General features: G+C 39.8%; 1 protein-coding gene across 1 annotated transcript; it reads left to right on the forward strand.

Annotated features, from left to right (window-relative positions):
- The first annotated feature begins 7,767 nt into the window (after nucleotides 1-7,767).
- On the forward strand, nucleotides 7,768-8,601 carry LOC149090712 (uncharacterized). The gene is made up of 3 exons (XM_089264994.1): nucleotides 7,768-7,916; nucleotides 7,975-8,361; nucleotides 8,437-8,601. Exons 1-3 carry the CDS (start codon nucleotides 7,792-7,794, stop codon nucleotides 8,579-8,581), a joined length of 657 nt encoding a protein of 218 aa, XP_089121120.1. The 5' UTR covers nucleotides 7,768-7,791; the 3' UTR covers nucleotides 8,582-8,601.
- Nucleotides 8,602-17,703: the final 9,102 nt, after the last annotated feature.

The raw sequence follows: 17,703 nt of genomic DNA on the forward strand, positions 1-17,703 counted from the left end.
GTTGCTGGTAATCTATAGGATTTACGTGAAACTTTTGCAATCGTCTCAGTGCATAACAATAAATTGAAACTTATTTTGCGTGTATTTGGCAATATACGAGCAAAACTGGTGGCCTAATCTTAAGTACGCTCCTGATCCGGGCCACTCTCCCCGTCTGCAGTTTTGAGCGTAATCTGAGATTAAATTAAAATGTCGCAGGCGCGCATTCATAATCGGGGCCATGAAACACTGCTTGCTGCTGCATAATCCAGCGTCTCGGTGCCTAATCCTTTCGCCGACTCAATTGACTAGAGCTACCTGCGCGCCCAGTCTCGTCCTGGGCCACGGCATGCAACGGCGGCGAGGCCATGCAACAGGCGCGCTACACACGAATTAACCTGATTAAAATTGTATTTTTCCCAAATTTATGGGATTAAGTTCCGTTCAAGTTCCTTTAACTCGTTTAAGCTACCGGATTTAGTTCAAGAGCGAGCCACGCACAAGGCCCACAGAACTTGGCCCTTTGGCCAATGCATTGAGCCGCCTGTGAGCCGATTTTTATTGGGCTGGCTTAATTAGCACAATTGTTTACAAAATTTACCTTTCGTCATGCTGTCGACCCGTCGTCGCTCTCCCTATCTCTCTCTCTGGCTCGATCTCTATCTGAGCTCTTGTCGTGCCTCTGCACTGTGTGAAATCCATTGCACGCACACGCCCACAGCATGAGCCAGGCCAGCAACGTGTGAACCGGCCAGCTTGAAATTCTATTTAAAAATTAGTCTAATCCACAGCCAGATACTACCGAAAGTAGTGCATCAAATAGCCGACCTGGCCACGGCTCGCCTGACCTGCCCTGCGCCGTCTCTGTCTGTCTGTCTGTCTGTCAGTCTCGCCTCAGCTCTTTATTGCTCGCATTTCCCTGTTTGCCTCTTGCCTCATTCCCCTTAAAAGCAATTAGCTTATGCAAGTACCTTTCGAACCACAGAACCCACAGCCACTACAAAGGACCTTCGCTCCACAAAAGGTGCGCGGTTTTTTTTATTGACCCCATTTTTTTTTATTGTTCACAGTTAGATCATAGTTGTGCAATTATCGAAGCAGGTTATATTAAGCATTTCATTGGGAATATATATTAATAGGCATACCACATCAGATTGTTGTAGGGATTAATCCTTTATCTACCTTCATTTGTTTTAGAAATGTTTGAGCATTACCCTAACATATTGAGCTGGAAATTTGATCGAAACTAAGGCTTAGACATGACAGGAGTAAAAATGCCTATAATATTATATTTATTTATACATTAAATATATTGTATACTATAAAATATACATATATACTAAATCAGTTATACTAAATCAATTATCATTCAACTCTTATTTAGTATGAATATTAAAAAATATATGCTAAGCACGATCTACGATCAGTTAACCTTAACTTACTATCAATATTTTGTATTAGTAGTATATACTACATATTTATATTGAATAAAAGTCACATTTTTAGTATAAGGTAGTATATACTAAATAAATGTATAATAATCGTAGATCGTTTAGTATAGACTACTAAATAAATAGATACATATGTATATGTGTATAATTTATTTATTAAAGATTCGCAGATTAATCTATAGCTAACTCTAAGTTGAGATAGATCTAATGGATCGCAGACTTACATAAGAATTTGGATTCTCAGTTTCATCTTAGTTTTAGATTAACTCTAATCTATACAAAATAGATTCTATATTTTCGCCTTCAACTTGTTATGTAGAATATTACAGAGATCTGAAATAAGATCTGCAGTGGGATGGAAGCGGGCTCATATTTCAACTCGTTTTGGTGTCCTAATCAGGAATCAATTTTTTTTGATTGAGTCACATTCAAATGTATATTTTTTGTATTTTGTATATATTTTTATTATATTTATATATTTATTTACTTTATATTATATATTTATTATATATATATTTATTTATTTGATTATTATTATTAAAAAAATTTGATTCTTATGCTAATATGATTTAAATGATTTTTCCGCCATAAGAATTCATTGATTCTGGCTGTAAGTCTAAACGTCCTAGCGTAAAAAATTAATACAGACAAAAGTTTATAAATTTCGTTTAATTATTTGTTGGTTTATTTTTAATTTTTGGTTTTATTATTATATTGTATTATATATTTATTATTATTATATTTATTAAAAAAAAAAAAAAATTACCTGCAAAAATTTATTTTTTAAGAAATAAATAATTAAAAGGAGTTTATCTTAAAATAATTAAGAGGAGTTTTTTTTGCTTTCTATGCAAAGACTTTAAATTCGATACCAAACCTTGTAGAGTAGAATAACTAAATAAATAGATTCGATACCAAACCTTGTGGATAAATAAATAGAAATAAATAAATTTGTAATAATGTTCTTTAGAATTTCTGCAGCTAAATTGGTTTAGCTAGATTCATTGGCAATGCCAAGTATATATATAATAATATGTTGTCCTAGCAGACATATTTTTCTGTTCCGACTTGGATAATAAAAGGCCGTTCTAGCGGCTCTCAGAAGCGATCTGGCATATGCAAGGCCTTGCGACCGGCAATAACAATAATAGTCGTAATAATAACAATAATATGCTAGAGTCAATACTCTAACCACTTCCGCTGTGCAGCTGAAAGGGCTTAGGAGGCAGCGACTGGGCCACAAGGGGCCAGCCATGTCCATTGGCGCCTGTGCGAGGATGTGGCATGTGTGTTACCAAGAAATCCAAATAGAAGAAGACGAACAACAAGAAGAAGAAGCAGAGGCAGAGGCAGTAAGAGTAGATATAGACGACGACAGAAATTTTGCGCTTAAGCAAATAATAATAAATATTTATTTTGAAAAACAAACGCTGGTCATACATAAGGTATATGTATGTATGTGTGTGTGTGTGTGTGTGTATGTGTGTATGTATATAAGTATTTCCCAAGGGCCAACATAGGAAAACAAATCGGTAAAAGAAACACGTGCCCACTTAATAACTGTACCCGTTCCCTAACCCAATCCCTCTATAGCGAGTGTGAGTTTGGTCTCAGTGTGTTTGGTCTCTGATCGGTGGAACGTTTCATTCATCTTAGAATAACAAAAGTCGTCGCGTCCTCAATCTGATGTGCCGTTGTGCGTTTTCCCCTACATAAAGTTGCAATATGTTGTGTATTAGTGGACATGGACCGTGCCCAGAGATCAGCCCAGAGCTGTTTTCGGGCCATGTCCGGCTCGGTCAATGGGCCGAAGGGAAGAGCGCGTGCGCGGGCAGCGAGCAGCGGAATACGCCCCCTCGAGATTAATGAGAATGTGTGTGCGAGTGTGTGTGTGTGTGTGCTCGTCATTTGTTTATTCAATGTGCCCAAGCGTCTACTGAATCCTTTGACATGCAACCGTATGGACTCGGTTTTCAGCTGCTGACCAGACTGGACATCGGGCATCGGGCATTGGGCATTGGGCATTGGGCTCATTACGCTGCATTCCACTTAAGCATGAGTTGGCCCTTTTCGCTTTGTCGCAATGATAAATGAGGACCTCAAGTAGCACTCTCTCTCCATCTTTCACTCAGACTCTCTCTCCCTCTCTCCCTCTCTCTCTATGTCATATGAGCCCTCGCATTTATGACGAAAATCATTGCAGTCGCCACATTTGCAGCATTTTTGGACTAAACTTAGCATTTCCCCCGAACAATTAGTGATGCAGAGAGCGGGAGAGAGGGAGAGAGAGAGAGAGAGAGAGAGAGAGCGAGATGCCTCTGGCTCGTGCTTGGCAAACAATTCCACAGCGAGTGGTCCCAGGCACAAACTGAATTCCTATAACCATTTGCACTAATTATCGAACGTTGAGCGCCTCGCAACATGAAACGCAGCCCAGGCATTTCCATTTCCATTTCCATTTCCATTTGCATTTGCATTTGCATTTGCATTTGAATTCGAGTAAAGAAAGTTCATTAATCAAAAAGTAACCGATCATTAGTCGAGTAGTCGGTCCTGTACAGTTGCGCTTTTGTCACATAATTTGCTGGAAAACCCCGATGCTAATTGTCGTTGCTGCTTTGGTTCCTCTAACATCTTGAATGGACCAAATCGAAACTCTTTCTTTGTCGACTTTTGTTGTCTAGGCCCGCTTTGTCGAGCAGCTGATACGCCTCGGTGCTCTCTATTTTGGCAAACAACAGAATGCCTCCGCTCTCCCGATAATGACAGCCAGATAAGTGAATGAGCCAAACGGGCAGGAAGTGCGGGCCCAGGTCCGGCCAAAAGGAACTCAGTGTCCGTCCGCACCGCATCAATTCCACTTGCTTGGCCACAATATTATGGTTTGACCCGCCATCGATTATCTTATAATATTCGCCAGATACAACAAAAAAGACTATGAACCGTGCTCGAATTTCTAGCTTATTGACAAATATTTCTCCAGATATTTCGAATCTCGAGTTGTGCCCTATCTGCCCCGTCCATCAATGGCAACAACTGCAATTGTCTGTGGCCGCATCTACACAGGTTTCACTGTACACACACAAGTGCGATTCCCATTGCCAAAGGGCTCGAGCATCGTGGTACCTCTTTATCCATTCATTGAGAACTATTTGAATGCACTTCTTAGATGAATATTTTTGAAAAATCTTGAAATTTTCTCAGGAGTTGGCTTGCTCAAAATAATTCATTTAGAATAGGTTTTTTTTTTTATATGAATAGCTTATACAAGATCAGAAAATTATGGAATAACTTAAGCAAAACGTTTCCTGTTAAAATAAATTTAACTTTTCTAGCATATAGCATAAAACAACATTCAAAGGAAAACTTGTTAGGTGTTTGAATGTATGTATATCTCTTTGAGCTTAGACTAGGAAATACGGCCGAACGATTATCTTCATTGCTATTTTAGAATATTATCAATAAAGAGTTATTCCCGAATCCATTGCAAACGGAATTGAGAACGTGCAAAAGGAGACTTAACAAACCCCCATTTGGTATATATACATAGTCTCGGTTTCTTCCTAGGAAGTTGGGAAACTAAAATTAGTTGTCCAGCTTTACCTCATTTCTGATTTTTTGGATGGACATCATCCACAGAATTTGACTTTATTTTCAGAAATCTAGTAATTTTTGCCCTTTCTGGACCCACAAATTCAATTGGAGCAACCATTTTTTCTGCTCCAGAGACAAATTTCTTCTATTTCGGCTCATGGTAAATTTAAGTTATGGATTTAGCATTTATTCTATCTATTTTGATAAAAATATGTACGTATCAGTATAACATATTTTATTCGAGTTTGAAGTTGATAAATAAAAACAAATATTACTATTATTCACTGTATGTTTGATAGATCGGATATATCGATTATATATAGTTTTGCCCGTCTGAACTAGCACGCCGTGGTCGCAATTATAAGGGCTAGTTTTTAATTTTATATACGTTTAGTTAGAGTGCTCGAATGGGATATACATATGTATGTAGATATTTTAAGAGCCGATATTTCAATCAGTATACTCTTTTCTTATAGATATATACATATATCAAATTATACATACATGTGTATACACACATAAGTCAGCCTTGGGCATGGTCTGATATATGGGACTAGCTCTGAGATATTATTTGCATTGAATAACTCTTGTTCTAGATGAACTTTTTTAATCAAATATGCAGAGCATGAATTTAATTCAACTCTCTGTAATACTTTGGGGGTGTGGCGGGTTTAACCAAAATCTAAAGTATTTCATACATAATATTTCATACATAATATTTATGTACTCTTTACAGACCCTCGCGCAGTGCAAAGTAATTTATCATAAATGTTCTTATTGGATAGGTTTTTGTAGCCGTTAAAAAACGAAATAAAATGATCGATTGTTATCGATAAACAGGACCTGTAATGTGTTAGAAAATCTCTTATGCATTTATGCTGCTGGCAGGAGTAGCTATTCAAGATTGCAACTCTCTAGCTGTAATTCGCCATTGAAGTTCATATGATCGAGCAGCTGGACAGACGGACGGACATGCCTAAAACGAGTCAGCTCTTAAAGCTGTTCAAGAACATATAGGAGGTAGTAGCTCTGCCACACCTTCTCTAGGATATATAATGAAAATTGGGATATACATATATAGGTATGTGGATCGAATGAAACCCCTTACTATTTCGCATAATATCTCCGGCATAAATAAATGCCAAATATTCTAATGCTGCCCCAGTTTTGTGTCCGCCTCATCTTCTGCCCGCCCAATAGACGCCTACCTATTTAGCTCCAGCTGCAGACATGTCTGCGCATGAAATCAGCTGCGGCTGCTCTGCTCTGGCTCTGGGCTGTGGGATGTGGGCTTGGGGATTGGGCCAGTTGCCTGTTGGCCCGTTGGCTGAGTGCTTGGGGGCAACCTAATTTTGGGCAAACTAATTCAACGCGATGTCTGCGCTATAAATGTGTCAACGCGTCAAATTGATGAATGCGTACGCATTGTGTCCATCCGGCCACAACAAAAGGTCAACCGCAAAATCCAGCTCACCATTCCGCCGATGGCCCACTGGAGTGGTAACGGGCCCTGACCACCCACACCCACACCCACAGCCACAGCCTACGCCGCATGGGCAGCATGCTGCGGGCTTAATGCATAAAGGGGTTGCGGCTGGGAATTGACAGCAATTGTTGGGAAATTGCCAAAAGTGACCAAAACAGCGGTCAGCATTGCGCGCAGTCCCTCTCTACATAGCAGCAGCAGCAGCAGCGGCAGCGGCAGAGCCCCTTCCCAATCATGACACGACCATCCGGTTTGTTATCATTAAGCAACAGCCAAAGCAGGCGCAACCCTTTCAATGTGCTACGAACATGGATCTGAATCTGGATCTGGGTCGGGGTCAGAGCCGGAGAAGGAGTCGGAGTCGGAGTCGGGGTCGGAGTCGGGGTCGGAGTCGGGGTCGGAGTCGGGGTCGGAGTCTCTCTCTAATAATGAAAATGCCATGCGTTGTCGCTGTCTATTTATTTATTAAATGCGAGCCCCATTCGCATAGGGTGGGCGGAAGAGCGAGAGAGTGGATGGCAGATGAGACAGACAGACAGAGAGACAGACAGAGAGACAGAGAGACAGTTAGAGGGACGGGGACAGGCGAGACGCCCACACTGAGGGTCAGCTGGCACAGCTGTCGCATTTTCTCTAAGCCAAACGTCCATCCGTCCGTCCATCCGTCCGTCCGTCCGTTCGTCTGTTTCTCATCCACTGCTGCCAATTCAGCTTTTTTCCCGTCAAATCTGGCTTTTTCCGAAAACAAATTGCGGGAAATATTTAAGAATTGCGGGAAGCGGGAATTCTGGCTTTTTTGAAAATGAATTACGCTTTTTTCGATTTTTTTTAATACTTCGATTTTTTTTAATACTGAAAACATGTAGCATCGCGGTTGCCACTTGTAAGAAAAGTTTGGTATTTAAATCTACCATTTTCGATAAATGGCTCCATTTAAAATACTGTGAGCGACACCAGATGGCTATCCATTGAGTTAGCTGTAACACGCATTTTGGACCAATAGGACGAGCTCAAATTGCATTTCGAATTGGCCGCGACAAAAGAAAAATGCTACAAGTCGCAAATTCTCTATGAATTATATAATGACCAAATTAATAAATTATATTTAATTTTTTTAAAACCAATTCTGTCCGACATGCAGAAAGTAAACAAGTGCTTTCAAAGCAATAAAACAAATGCCACAGAATTGCCATTAAATCGTTAAAAAATTTAATTGTTCCACCTATCAACGAAATTGACGTATTGGAAATAGAAAACTTTGAAGAGCATGTAGAATCCGATATGTACAAAGGGTATGATTTTGAAAAGAAAATCAAGTCTTTAAATATCGATGCAGGCCTCGAAAAAGAAATTCGTGCTCGCTGCTCTTCTTTTGTTATTGAACTTATCAAGCAGCTAAAGCAGAGGTAACCAATTTTTCTGATTCTTCTACCGACCGTTAAATAATTTTGATTTTATCTGCAGGCTCCCCGACAATTTTAAAATCTTAAAAAACATTGACGATTTTTCCGTTGATAAAATTCTGTCAACAAAAAAAAAAGGAATTACAGAATTGTTGGAACACCTCCAAGTAGACAGAATAGCCGACATTGAGCGGCGGTACTATGATATTAATCTAAATAAGTGGGAAAACGTTAATGACAGCTCCAAATTTTGGATTGAAGTCTCCAATTACAAGGATTCTGGCGGCAACCGCAGATTCCTTGACTTGGCAGCTGTTGCCCTGCAAATGTTTTCATTACCATGGTCCAACGCGCAGGTGGAACGCGTATTTAGCCAGCTTAACTTGGTAAAGTCTAAGTTAAGGAACTCAATGAGCCTAAGCACAATAAACAGTATTCTTAGCATAAGGTTATATATTATTGAGAGTGAAAAGATGATACCGATATATATGTATATTACTTTTTTATTTAATATAACACACAGATATGGTTTGCGAAGACTGGGTAAATGCTGCTATGAATACAAAGTTCCTTCAAATTATCTTCGCATGATAGGTACTAACAGGTCGTACGATTCTGAAACCGATGCTAGTCGCGAAGAATTAGATAGCATGCTGAAAATCTTGTGAATTAAAAAAAAAAAAAAAAAAAAAAACAATCAAACCATTAAAACCGCTTTTTTTTAGGCTTTTTTGTAAAAATTTTCAGCTTTTTTTTCCGTTTCTTCCATCTAAAAACAGCTTTTTATTCTGGTAAAAAGTTGGCAGCACTGTTCTCATCTTTAATGAAGTTTCAGCGGCTGCGACTGAAACTCGTTTCGATTTTTGCACAAAATGAAGTTAAAGTGCTGCTCTAGCTGTCAATGGTGGTTGTTCTGCTGCTGCTGCTGCTGCTGCTGTTGCTGCTTCTTCTTCTTCTTCCTCTAGCTAGCTGACTGCCGCCACGCTGATTGGCTGAGCCAACAATTTCATTGAATTGCGTACGATATTCCATTTACGATCAACTCTAATCGAATGCAACGTAAAATGGCGCAACATTCAGCGACGCCATTGCTCAACTCACTGCAACATGGCGCAGATCAATCCAAGTGCGATCTAAATTGTAAAGTCATCAGGAAGTACATATGTATATATACAAGCGCATACATACTTGTAATAGTAGATGAATTCCAACATTCTTGAAACCAAAGCAAATCAGATGACGCAGCCTCGACTACTAGGAGGTTCTACAAAATTATATCTAAAACTTACTTTCTGCTTACTTTTGCCTCTCTCAGCAATTCTCATACAATCAATTTCCTGGCGACTTTTTATCATTTAATTATTTTATTTACCCTTTTTCTCCATCACGTTCGCTGTAGCCTTCGATGCCTCCATTCAGGCTCTATATTTTCGCCATTTCTGTCTGTCTCCTTTAATATCTGTCTTCTATAATCTCTTGTTGTTTCTTTCTCTTTATCTCTTATTACTTTTATCGTCATCTGCTTATCTTTCTCTCTCCTTTCCCCCCTCTCTCTTTCCCTCTCTCTCTCTCTCTCTATAAAGGTATCTTCTTCTTATCTGCTACATATATGTATATATCTTTTATCTATGGCTACGTATTGAAATCTATATTCGCTCTTCTCTTTCCATGCCTCGTTGCTTCCTAATTCTTCGCTTTCTTTCTCTATCTCTCTCTCTCTCTGTACCTTTCTCTCATTCAATTTTCTCTCTCTGTCTGTCTCTCTGTCTCTCTCTCTCTCTCTCTCTCTCTCTCTCTCTGTCTCACTCTCTCTCTGTCTCTCTCTCTGTCTTTCTCTCTTGCTCTGTCACTATTCTCACCATAACTTCTATTTCACTATCCTCTCTTCTCACTCCCATTTTGATCTAATTTTTCACTATCATACTCTTTCTGATTTCATATCTCTCACTCTCTCTCTCTCTCTCTCTCTCTCTCTCTCTCTCTCTCTCTCTCTCTATCTCGCACTCTCTCTCTCTCTCTCTCATTCGCACTTTCCATATACGTCTATATATCCTCTCTTGTCTTTATGTTTCTCTTTTCTTGCCTCTCTGTTCCCTAATTCTCTTCTTTCACTATTAATCTTTACTTCTCTCTATATCTATATGTTTCCCTCTTCCATCTTTCTCATTTCATATGCGGAACGAGAACATACATATATCATTCTCTCCCATTTGTGTCTAATTTCACCGCTTTCTCTCCTACTCCATCTTTATTTGCAGCTTAAGCATGTTTTTTTTTTGGTAAATCATGGAGCTTTCTTATGAGTATGACTTATTCATTGCTTGTGTGATTGCATCCAATCGATGCACTTTCATCATTTCTAGAAATTCTGTTGCACAATTTGGGCAAATAGTTGCCCAAGACTGCGTTTCAGTTGGCGTTGGCTTTGTGACACAAGAGTCAGGCAACCATTTTGAAAGTCTAAGTCGCCTGTGGACTTTGAAAGAGCCGCCTAAGTCGGGGACTTAGACAAAGCCTGGGCATTGGATTTGGATCTGGCCGCGGCTGTGGCTCAACAGGGATCGCTGCACTTGTGCGCAGATTACGCCGGCATCTTCACGTAATATTATGCGAGATTAACTTGGCACAGTCGAAAGTCGCACCTAGAGCTGAGTGTGTGAGCCTAAAACTTTGGCCAAATATTTGCATTGGACTTCCACGAAGTGAGCGAGCGAGAGAGAGAGAGTGAAGAGTGACTGTAAAATATGATCAAATGATATTTTTTTCATAATTTTTGCCAAGAATTTTTGGGAACGAACAATGCACAACAGTTGTTGATACTGACGCACATTTTGCCACCTACAAAACTCGAGTGACAAAAGGCTTAAATCGCTTAAGGAGCCTATAATCTGTTGGATTTCAGTTGCACGCTGAGTACCGTTTTTAGTTTCATGTGAAAACGAAACAAGAAGAAGAAGAGGAAGAAGAAGAAAAAACTGAACGGAACGGAACTGGGAAGCAAGAGCCTCGGAACTCGGAACTCGGAGCTCGGAGCTCAGTTGGACAAAGGAGGGCAAAGAAGTTAGGGCCAAGCCGGCTTTAGAGGGTTAAATGCTCATATTACGCTCGCTGGCCAAGAGTCAGCCAAATGGCCAAAAAGAGTTATGCGGAACGGCAAAACCCGGACTTAACGCTTAACCTCACTTGATTCTATCGTGCGCTTCCGTTTACCAGAATAGATCCCGTTCGAGATGAAGATCGTGCGAATTGACAATTGACACAATTACCAAAGCGAGAAAAGGATATGAAATGCAGTACGCTCTCTCTCTCACTCTCTCTCTCTCTCTTACTCACTGCTATTCTCTCTCTCTCTCTCTCTCGCTCTCTGTCGTTCATTTTGACAGCAATTGTCTGGGCCAACAAAAAGGCACTCACTATGCGCTCTCCACATTGAGATATATGCATATACAGATCTATATAGACTGCTCAGTCCTCCTACTCCTTTATCTAACGGGGTTTTGTAGGCGGCTTTGCGTTGACAACAATGCGTCCAAAAACAAACAAAAAGGGGAAAAAAAAGAAAGCAAAAGGTGTTAAAGGTTTTGCGGAACCGCTTGATAGATGGACCGAGAGCATTCCAGACTCCGTTTCATCAAACTACTTCATAACTGCGGCTTATGTGGGCCCGCTTTGATTAACTCACGCAGTCTTTCAATCAGTGCGATCACTCGTCTCTCTCACTCTCTCACTCTCACACTAGCTAACGGTTTAGGCTCCCTGACAATGGCTGCTGGCAGCTAATCAACGGCAAAATGCATAAAATTAAGTGAACTCGGAACAATGAGAGCCTCGCAAAGGGTACGCCATAAAGGGTCTTAATCGGGGCCTGAGTGTGCGGGGCATAGATCTGACACTGACATGCCTGTCTGTCTGTCTATCTGTCACTCTCTCTCACTCTCACTCACTCACTCACTCTCTCTTTCTCTCTCTCTCTAGCATTGCCCTCCTGTGCTGAGTTATTAGAAATATTTCACATTTGATTTGAGGTTACAGTTGCAATTGTTATTAGACATAGCTGTACCATCTCCTCATAACTGTACTCGCTCGATCCCACACTCTCTCGCTCACTCTCTCTCTCACTCACTCTCCCTCTCTCCCTCTCTCTCTCTCTCTTTGATGGCACGGTTCTCACACATTTGGCGACAGACAATGCCCCTAAACGTTGACAGTTCATCAAATCGAATGATGCATGCAAAATTAACGCTACTCCTGCCCATACGAAGCCAACCAAAGAGGAATACCCTACAGTGCGTGTCTGTTCGACTGTCAGGCAAGACTTGTACAGCCAAGTGGCAGCTACATATTCATTATGAGTGAGAGCAGATAGATGACTAGCTCAAATATATAACTGTACTTGCTCAATTACTACTTACACCTAAAATTGATAATATGCATCATATACTACATTCTAATATATGTACATATATGTATAATGTGTATATATGATACTCTTCAGAATGATATATGTGATATGATACATATATGTTTCTATGATATCAATTGACGCCCATTAAAATTTATATTCCACATGCAGAACTTTCTGGAAGTTTTTATGTTGTGTATATGAAGTCTTAAGTTCGCTTGAGTTCTCCACACAGAATACATATTATCATATCTATCATAACTATACTATTCTTAATTTTTCATTATGCCTCTGCATTTTCATATATCTCTATTTATATAATATTTCCTCATATTTTACTGTTAGATTTACATAAGATTTTAGCCAATTCATTTCTATTCTATTTCACTTCACTTTCCCTGTGTAGTGCACACTCTGTGTGTCGTCTAGGCCGCTTCGAACCCGTTCGACGGCATTGTCAGGTCTCTGTGGCCTTTGGCTGGCTCTGATGCACCATGAAATGTTGCATTTCTTCATGTCCGGGCCATTGTGCCGGCCATTTCGATTCCAACAATTTTGCTGCGAATGGGCGTGGACAGACACAAACTGCTACTCCCACGTTGTGACTCGGTTAGTCCTTGGGCTCGGGTCCTGGGGCGTTGCCGTTGCCGTTGCCAAACAACAGTTACAATGCGCCTGGCGTAAGGAAGTAGCTAGTTAGCTGTGCCCATTTAAATAACACTCTCCGGCCGGCTATTCAGGCTCTTGTACAACAATTTGACTTCACTTCCAAGACATCCGGGTGGCCACAGACGCGTCATCCATCACAATTTTATATCGATTGATGGCCGTATAATCTTAGATCATTGTCATATTTCTATATAGAAGACAAACTGTTTATAGGTAGCTATACCATGTAGGTAGATTAGATCCGATGATATACGGTCTGTAGGTATAGGTATATTAAATGGTATTCAATCTATAGATAATGCAACCCATTATCATGTTCGTCGATATTGTGGTCATAATACATATTTGGATTTGAATGTATATTTTGTACAAAATTATATGGGATTAGTAGATAGTATAGCATCTATGTATGACTATTTAATATAATAATCATAGATCTGTAGATGGAGCAAGCAATCTTAGCGGATTGTTTCTAGGTTATAATCGAAGATGAAGCTCAAATTGTCCATTGCCGGAGATGGGTAGATAGAGAGATAGATAGATGATAATTAGAATTATAAATAGATAGACAGAAATATAGATATATAGATAGATAGAGAGATAGATAGATAGATAGATAGATAGATAGATAGATATATAGATAGATAGATAGATATATAGGTAGATAGATAGATAGATGAACGAAGCTCCAATTGTCCATCCAGAGATAGATAAATAGATGGATAGATAGATAGAATTATAAATAGATAGAAAGAAATATAGATATATAGACAGATAGTTAGATACATATATAGATAGAAATATAGATAGATATATGGATAAATAGTTAGATAGAAAGATAGACAGAAATATAGATAGATAAATAGAATATTAGATAGATGGATGGATAAATAGATAGATAGAAAGATAGACAGAAAGATAGATAGATGGTTAAATAAATAGATGTATAGAAAGATAGATAAATAGATCGGTAACAATGTATAATATAATAATACATATACATATAAGATTAATGTATGTATAGTCTGATACAAAATATATTCCATATACATACATATGTATGTGGTATATAAGTCAACCAATACTATCATATTTTCCTTTATTATGGACTTTATGGATGATTATCATAGGTTTATTTGGATTAAAACGATGTAATATGAAATCTATAAATAAAGCAAGCAATATTAAAATATTCTTTTTCAAGTAAAATTCCAATAAAGTAGATCAATTTTATAGCAACATATACTTTAGTCAAATACAATTTGGTGGCTGTAGACATTGTTCGGGTCGAGAGCAGGATTACCAAGTCACTCAGATCCGAGACATTGGGCTGACAATTAGCACTGCAAGTCGTGTCCTTTGTGGAAGTGTCGAGCGTCTGTGGCTGGAAGCAAATGACATCCTTCAAGGAGTAATCAAAACCTCACTAATTGGCAATGTAATGCAATACTTGAGCGAGGCCATTAGGCGCGACTTATCTACATAGATATTAGGGATCGGTGCGCTTCACTGGTTCTCCATGAATGGGCTGCGAGTCGAGAGTCGAGAGTCGAGTCTCGAGTCCGTCTGTTCTCAATTAAAAAAAGATGCCATAATTGAGCAGCATTTGGGGCAATGGATTGGGAAATGGAAATGGAAATGCGAATGGGATTATGCAGAGCAGACGATAATAGTTTTGGCTGGGACCGCAGCAACAGTCTCGAGTATAGGATAACAATTACCTAAAGGATTTGACCACGGATACGGAAGCTAACGCAGTACCGTACTTAACTTGTGTCTTTTATTTGGATTTTTTGTTGTGTTTGGTCTTTGCCATTCATTTCGGGGCCATTTAGCCATTTTGCGATACTTCCGTGACGGAAGTGTCTCGGCCTGAGCCCGGGCTCAGTCGAGTATCCTTTGGTCCTTTGCCCGTTTGTATCTCTCTCGCTCCATCTGAGCAGCGGCTCTTGGCCATTATCTGTGCAAGTGTCTGGCTGTTTGTGCATTTTGCATATGAAAACAAACAAGTGAACGGCTGCACATCACTCGAGGGAAGGTGTGTGTGTGTGTGCGAGAGTGAGAGAGAGCGAGAGAGAGAGAGAGAGAGAGAGAGAGAGAGAGAGAGAGAGAGTGTAACACACTTCAGTGCGCTTTTGTGGCACACGTGTAATCCTTGGTCACTTCCTAGACACTAGACAGATTGCTAATAGCATTGCTTCCTTATCCACTCTCCCTCTCTCTCGCTCTCCCTCTCTCTCTCTCTCCCATTCGCACTGCAACTACTTCCTCATTAGCCTTTAGCTAGCTGTGCACTTCACCTGAATTGCTTGATGGGCTTATGGAACCAAAATACAGCCTAAACACAACAATTTTTCAATCATTTTTAAGCCACGTCCCGGCAGCGGCGTTGCTAGAGTCCCTCTGCAATCCTTTGTTTCGTAACTTTCCGATAATGCCATTTCCTGCTATTATTATTATTATTACTGTGGATATTCCTCGACTAGATTTGATATGCTTTAAATGATGGCATGCGGGCAGGTAGAGCCCGTCTAAACTCTTCACAGCGTCCCACTTGGCATGCAATAAAAAAATGACAGACATACTAAGCCCGTCTCCTGTGGCCTGACAAAAGCCAAGGAGTTAAACCCGATTCCGCGAAATGCCGCCAATAACTGAACTCAGCCAAGGGGCAACAATAACCGAAAACCCTTTTAGTCAATTAGTCGCTGATTTTCTTTGTGCTCGACGTTTTTTCACTTTTCATTTTTTTTTTTTTTTTTGGCTGAAATTATAATAAAAATCGCATTCACAATGAGAGGATGCGAGGCGAACCCTTTGGCAGCGTTTGGCACGTTTTACGATGCAAAGTACACCCACACAGATACATATAAGCTACCTATATGCAGTTATAGATAGAGCTCATCCATAATTTTGACCTGTAGGTTTTTTAATTTTTCGCCGAAGTGTTTTCATTATGCAATAAAAAACGTTTTCCAAGTGCCGAAAATGCTTAGCGAGCGATCTATGGCAGCAACCCGTTCGGAGCGGCCCTACCTGGCCAATTGTTCTATCTGGCATTCCATTTTTTTGTGCATAAAAAACACGCTCAAGGACGCCAGGACGATAGGTAAAGGATTGCACAAATATTGCATCTTTGTTGCCGCGGAACGGCAACCAGCTCAATTATGCTCGATCTTTGGCTTTATGGCATCTGCTGTTTTGCCGCTTCATTGTTTTTTACGGTCCGCCGGCTCCGGGCATGGTTATACATATCTCTTCTTTTTTTTTTTCGCTGAATCTGGTTTTTACGGCGAAATTTGCAACTCTTTGGCAACGGACGCGACTTTTTATGGCCAGCAGGTAAATGGTCAAATCAATGAGCTCTTTTCCTTTACACATACATATATGTATGTATATGTGTGTGTGCGTGTGCGTGTGTGTGTGCGTGTGTGGGTGGGTGTATGGTTGCGCTGCGTTTTAGTTTAATCCACCATTTTTACGGTTGGATTAGCGCTGGATTAGCATAAGCTCGCGGTTTTTTACTGATTATTAGGCAGCGAAATGTGCAAATTCTTTTCGCAATTCTCTTTCTTCTTTCAATCGGCATTCAATGGGGCACTAAAAAGTGAATGAGCTGCCTTACCGAACATCATTTGATTGATAGAGATGTGTGTGAGCTATGATATAGGAGTATCTGCCTTTTATAGTGATTACTTGCATTAGGCTGACTGTGGACATCTCTGTGGGCAGGAGTCCTTATCATTGTGGTCTATAATAGTAAGGCTTATGTTTCTCTGCAATTATTTCCTGGGAACGGTGTTGAGTGTAGAAACTTGGACTGACGGTGGACATCTCTGTGGGAAGGAGTTCCTATCATTGTGGTCCACGGTAGTACGGCTTATGATACTTCACATTAATGTCCTAGGAACGGTGTTGTATGTAGAGGCGAGAAGTAGACAAGTCGGGGACTTTAAAAGAGTTAGAGAGTCCGAGTCATTCTTCGTTTTGATATCAGATCATAGACAAGTTTTACCCAAGGATAGAAACGAATAGATGAGCTAGCTTAGGCAGTAAGAAAGAAGAAGAAATAAGAAATACAGAACAATATTTTACTATTATTTTATTTATTACGTTGTTGACCAAAAATATATATCACCAAAGGAATTCAGAGTTTAATGCTCTAAGAATAGCCTAAATAAGCATTCGAAATATTTTACATATCCGATATACATATGTCAAGTAGCCTACACATCCTAAATAATATCCTAGCCCATTGTAATTAAGCAAGCTATAGACAAGTTCATAGTAAAAGGAATCTTCCATTCAATCTATATCCATTCATCCAATATAAATGCCTTCCAGTCCGATAACATAGTCCACATATAAACTCTTGTGGGACTTGTTATAGAGTATGTGTGCAGGAAGTATATCCTTTAGCTCCTCCAGTTTAACCAAGAGTAGTTGATCTCTTCACAGAGTGCTTCCCTTAGACCTATCTAAAATTCTGTCTGCTGCTGATTTTAGCTGAATCACATATTTCTTAGCCAACTAGAAGTAATAGCTAACTGGAGATTTCATGATGAGCAACCTTTCGAGTTATATGATTTCGATATTTGGCCAGCTATTGACACACTTGAGGTTGGGCACTTCCGCCTGTCGCGACATTGTATGTTTTTACAAACGTTGAGACGCAGAGCCGTTAGCAGGGGCTAACAGTTAAGTAAAGTTAAACAAAAA

This window comes from Drosophila navojoa, chromosome X (assembly GCF_054131105.1).
Source record: "Drosophila navojoa isolate 15081-1374.11 chromosome X, UAZ_NAV_1.0, whole genome shotgun sequence".
Lineage (NCBI taxonomy): Eukaryota > Metazoa > Arthropoda > Insecta > Diptera > Drosophilidae > Drosophila > Drosophila navojoa.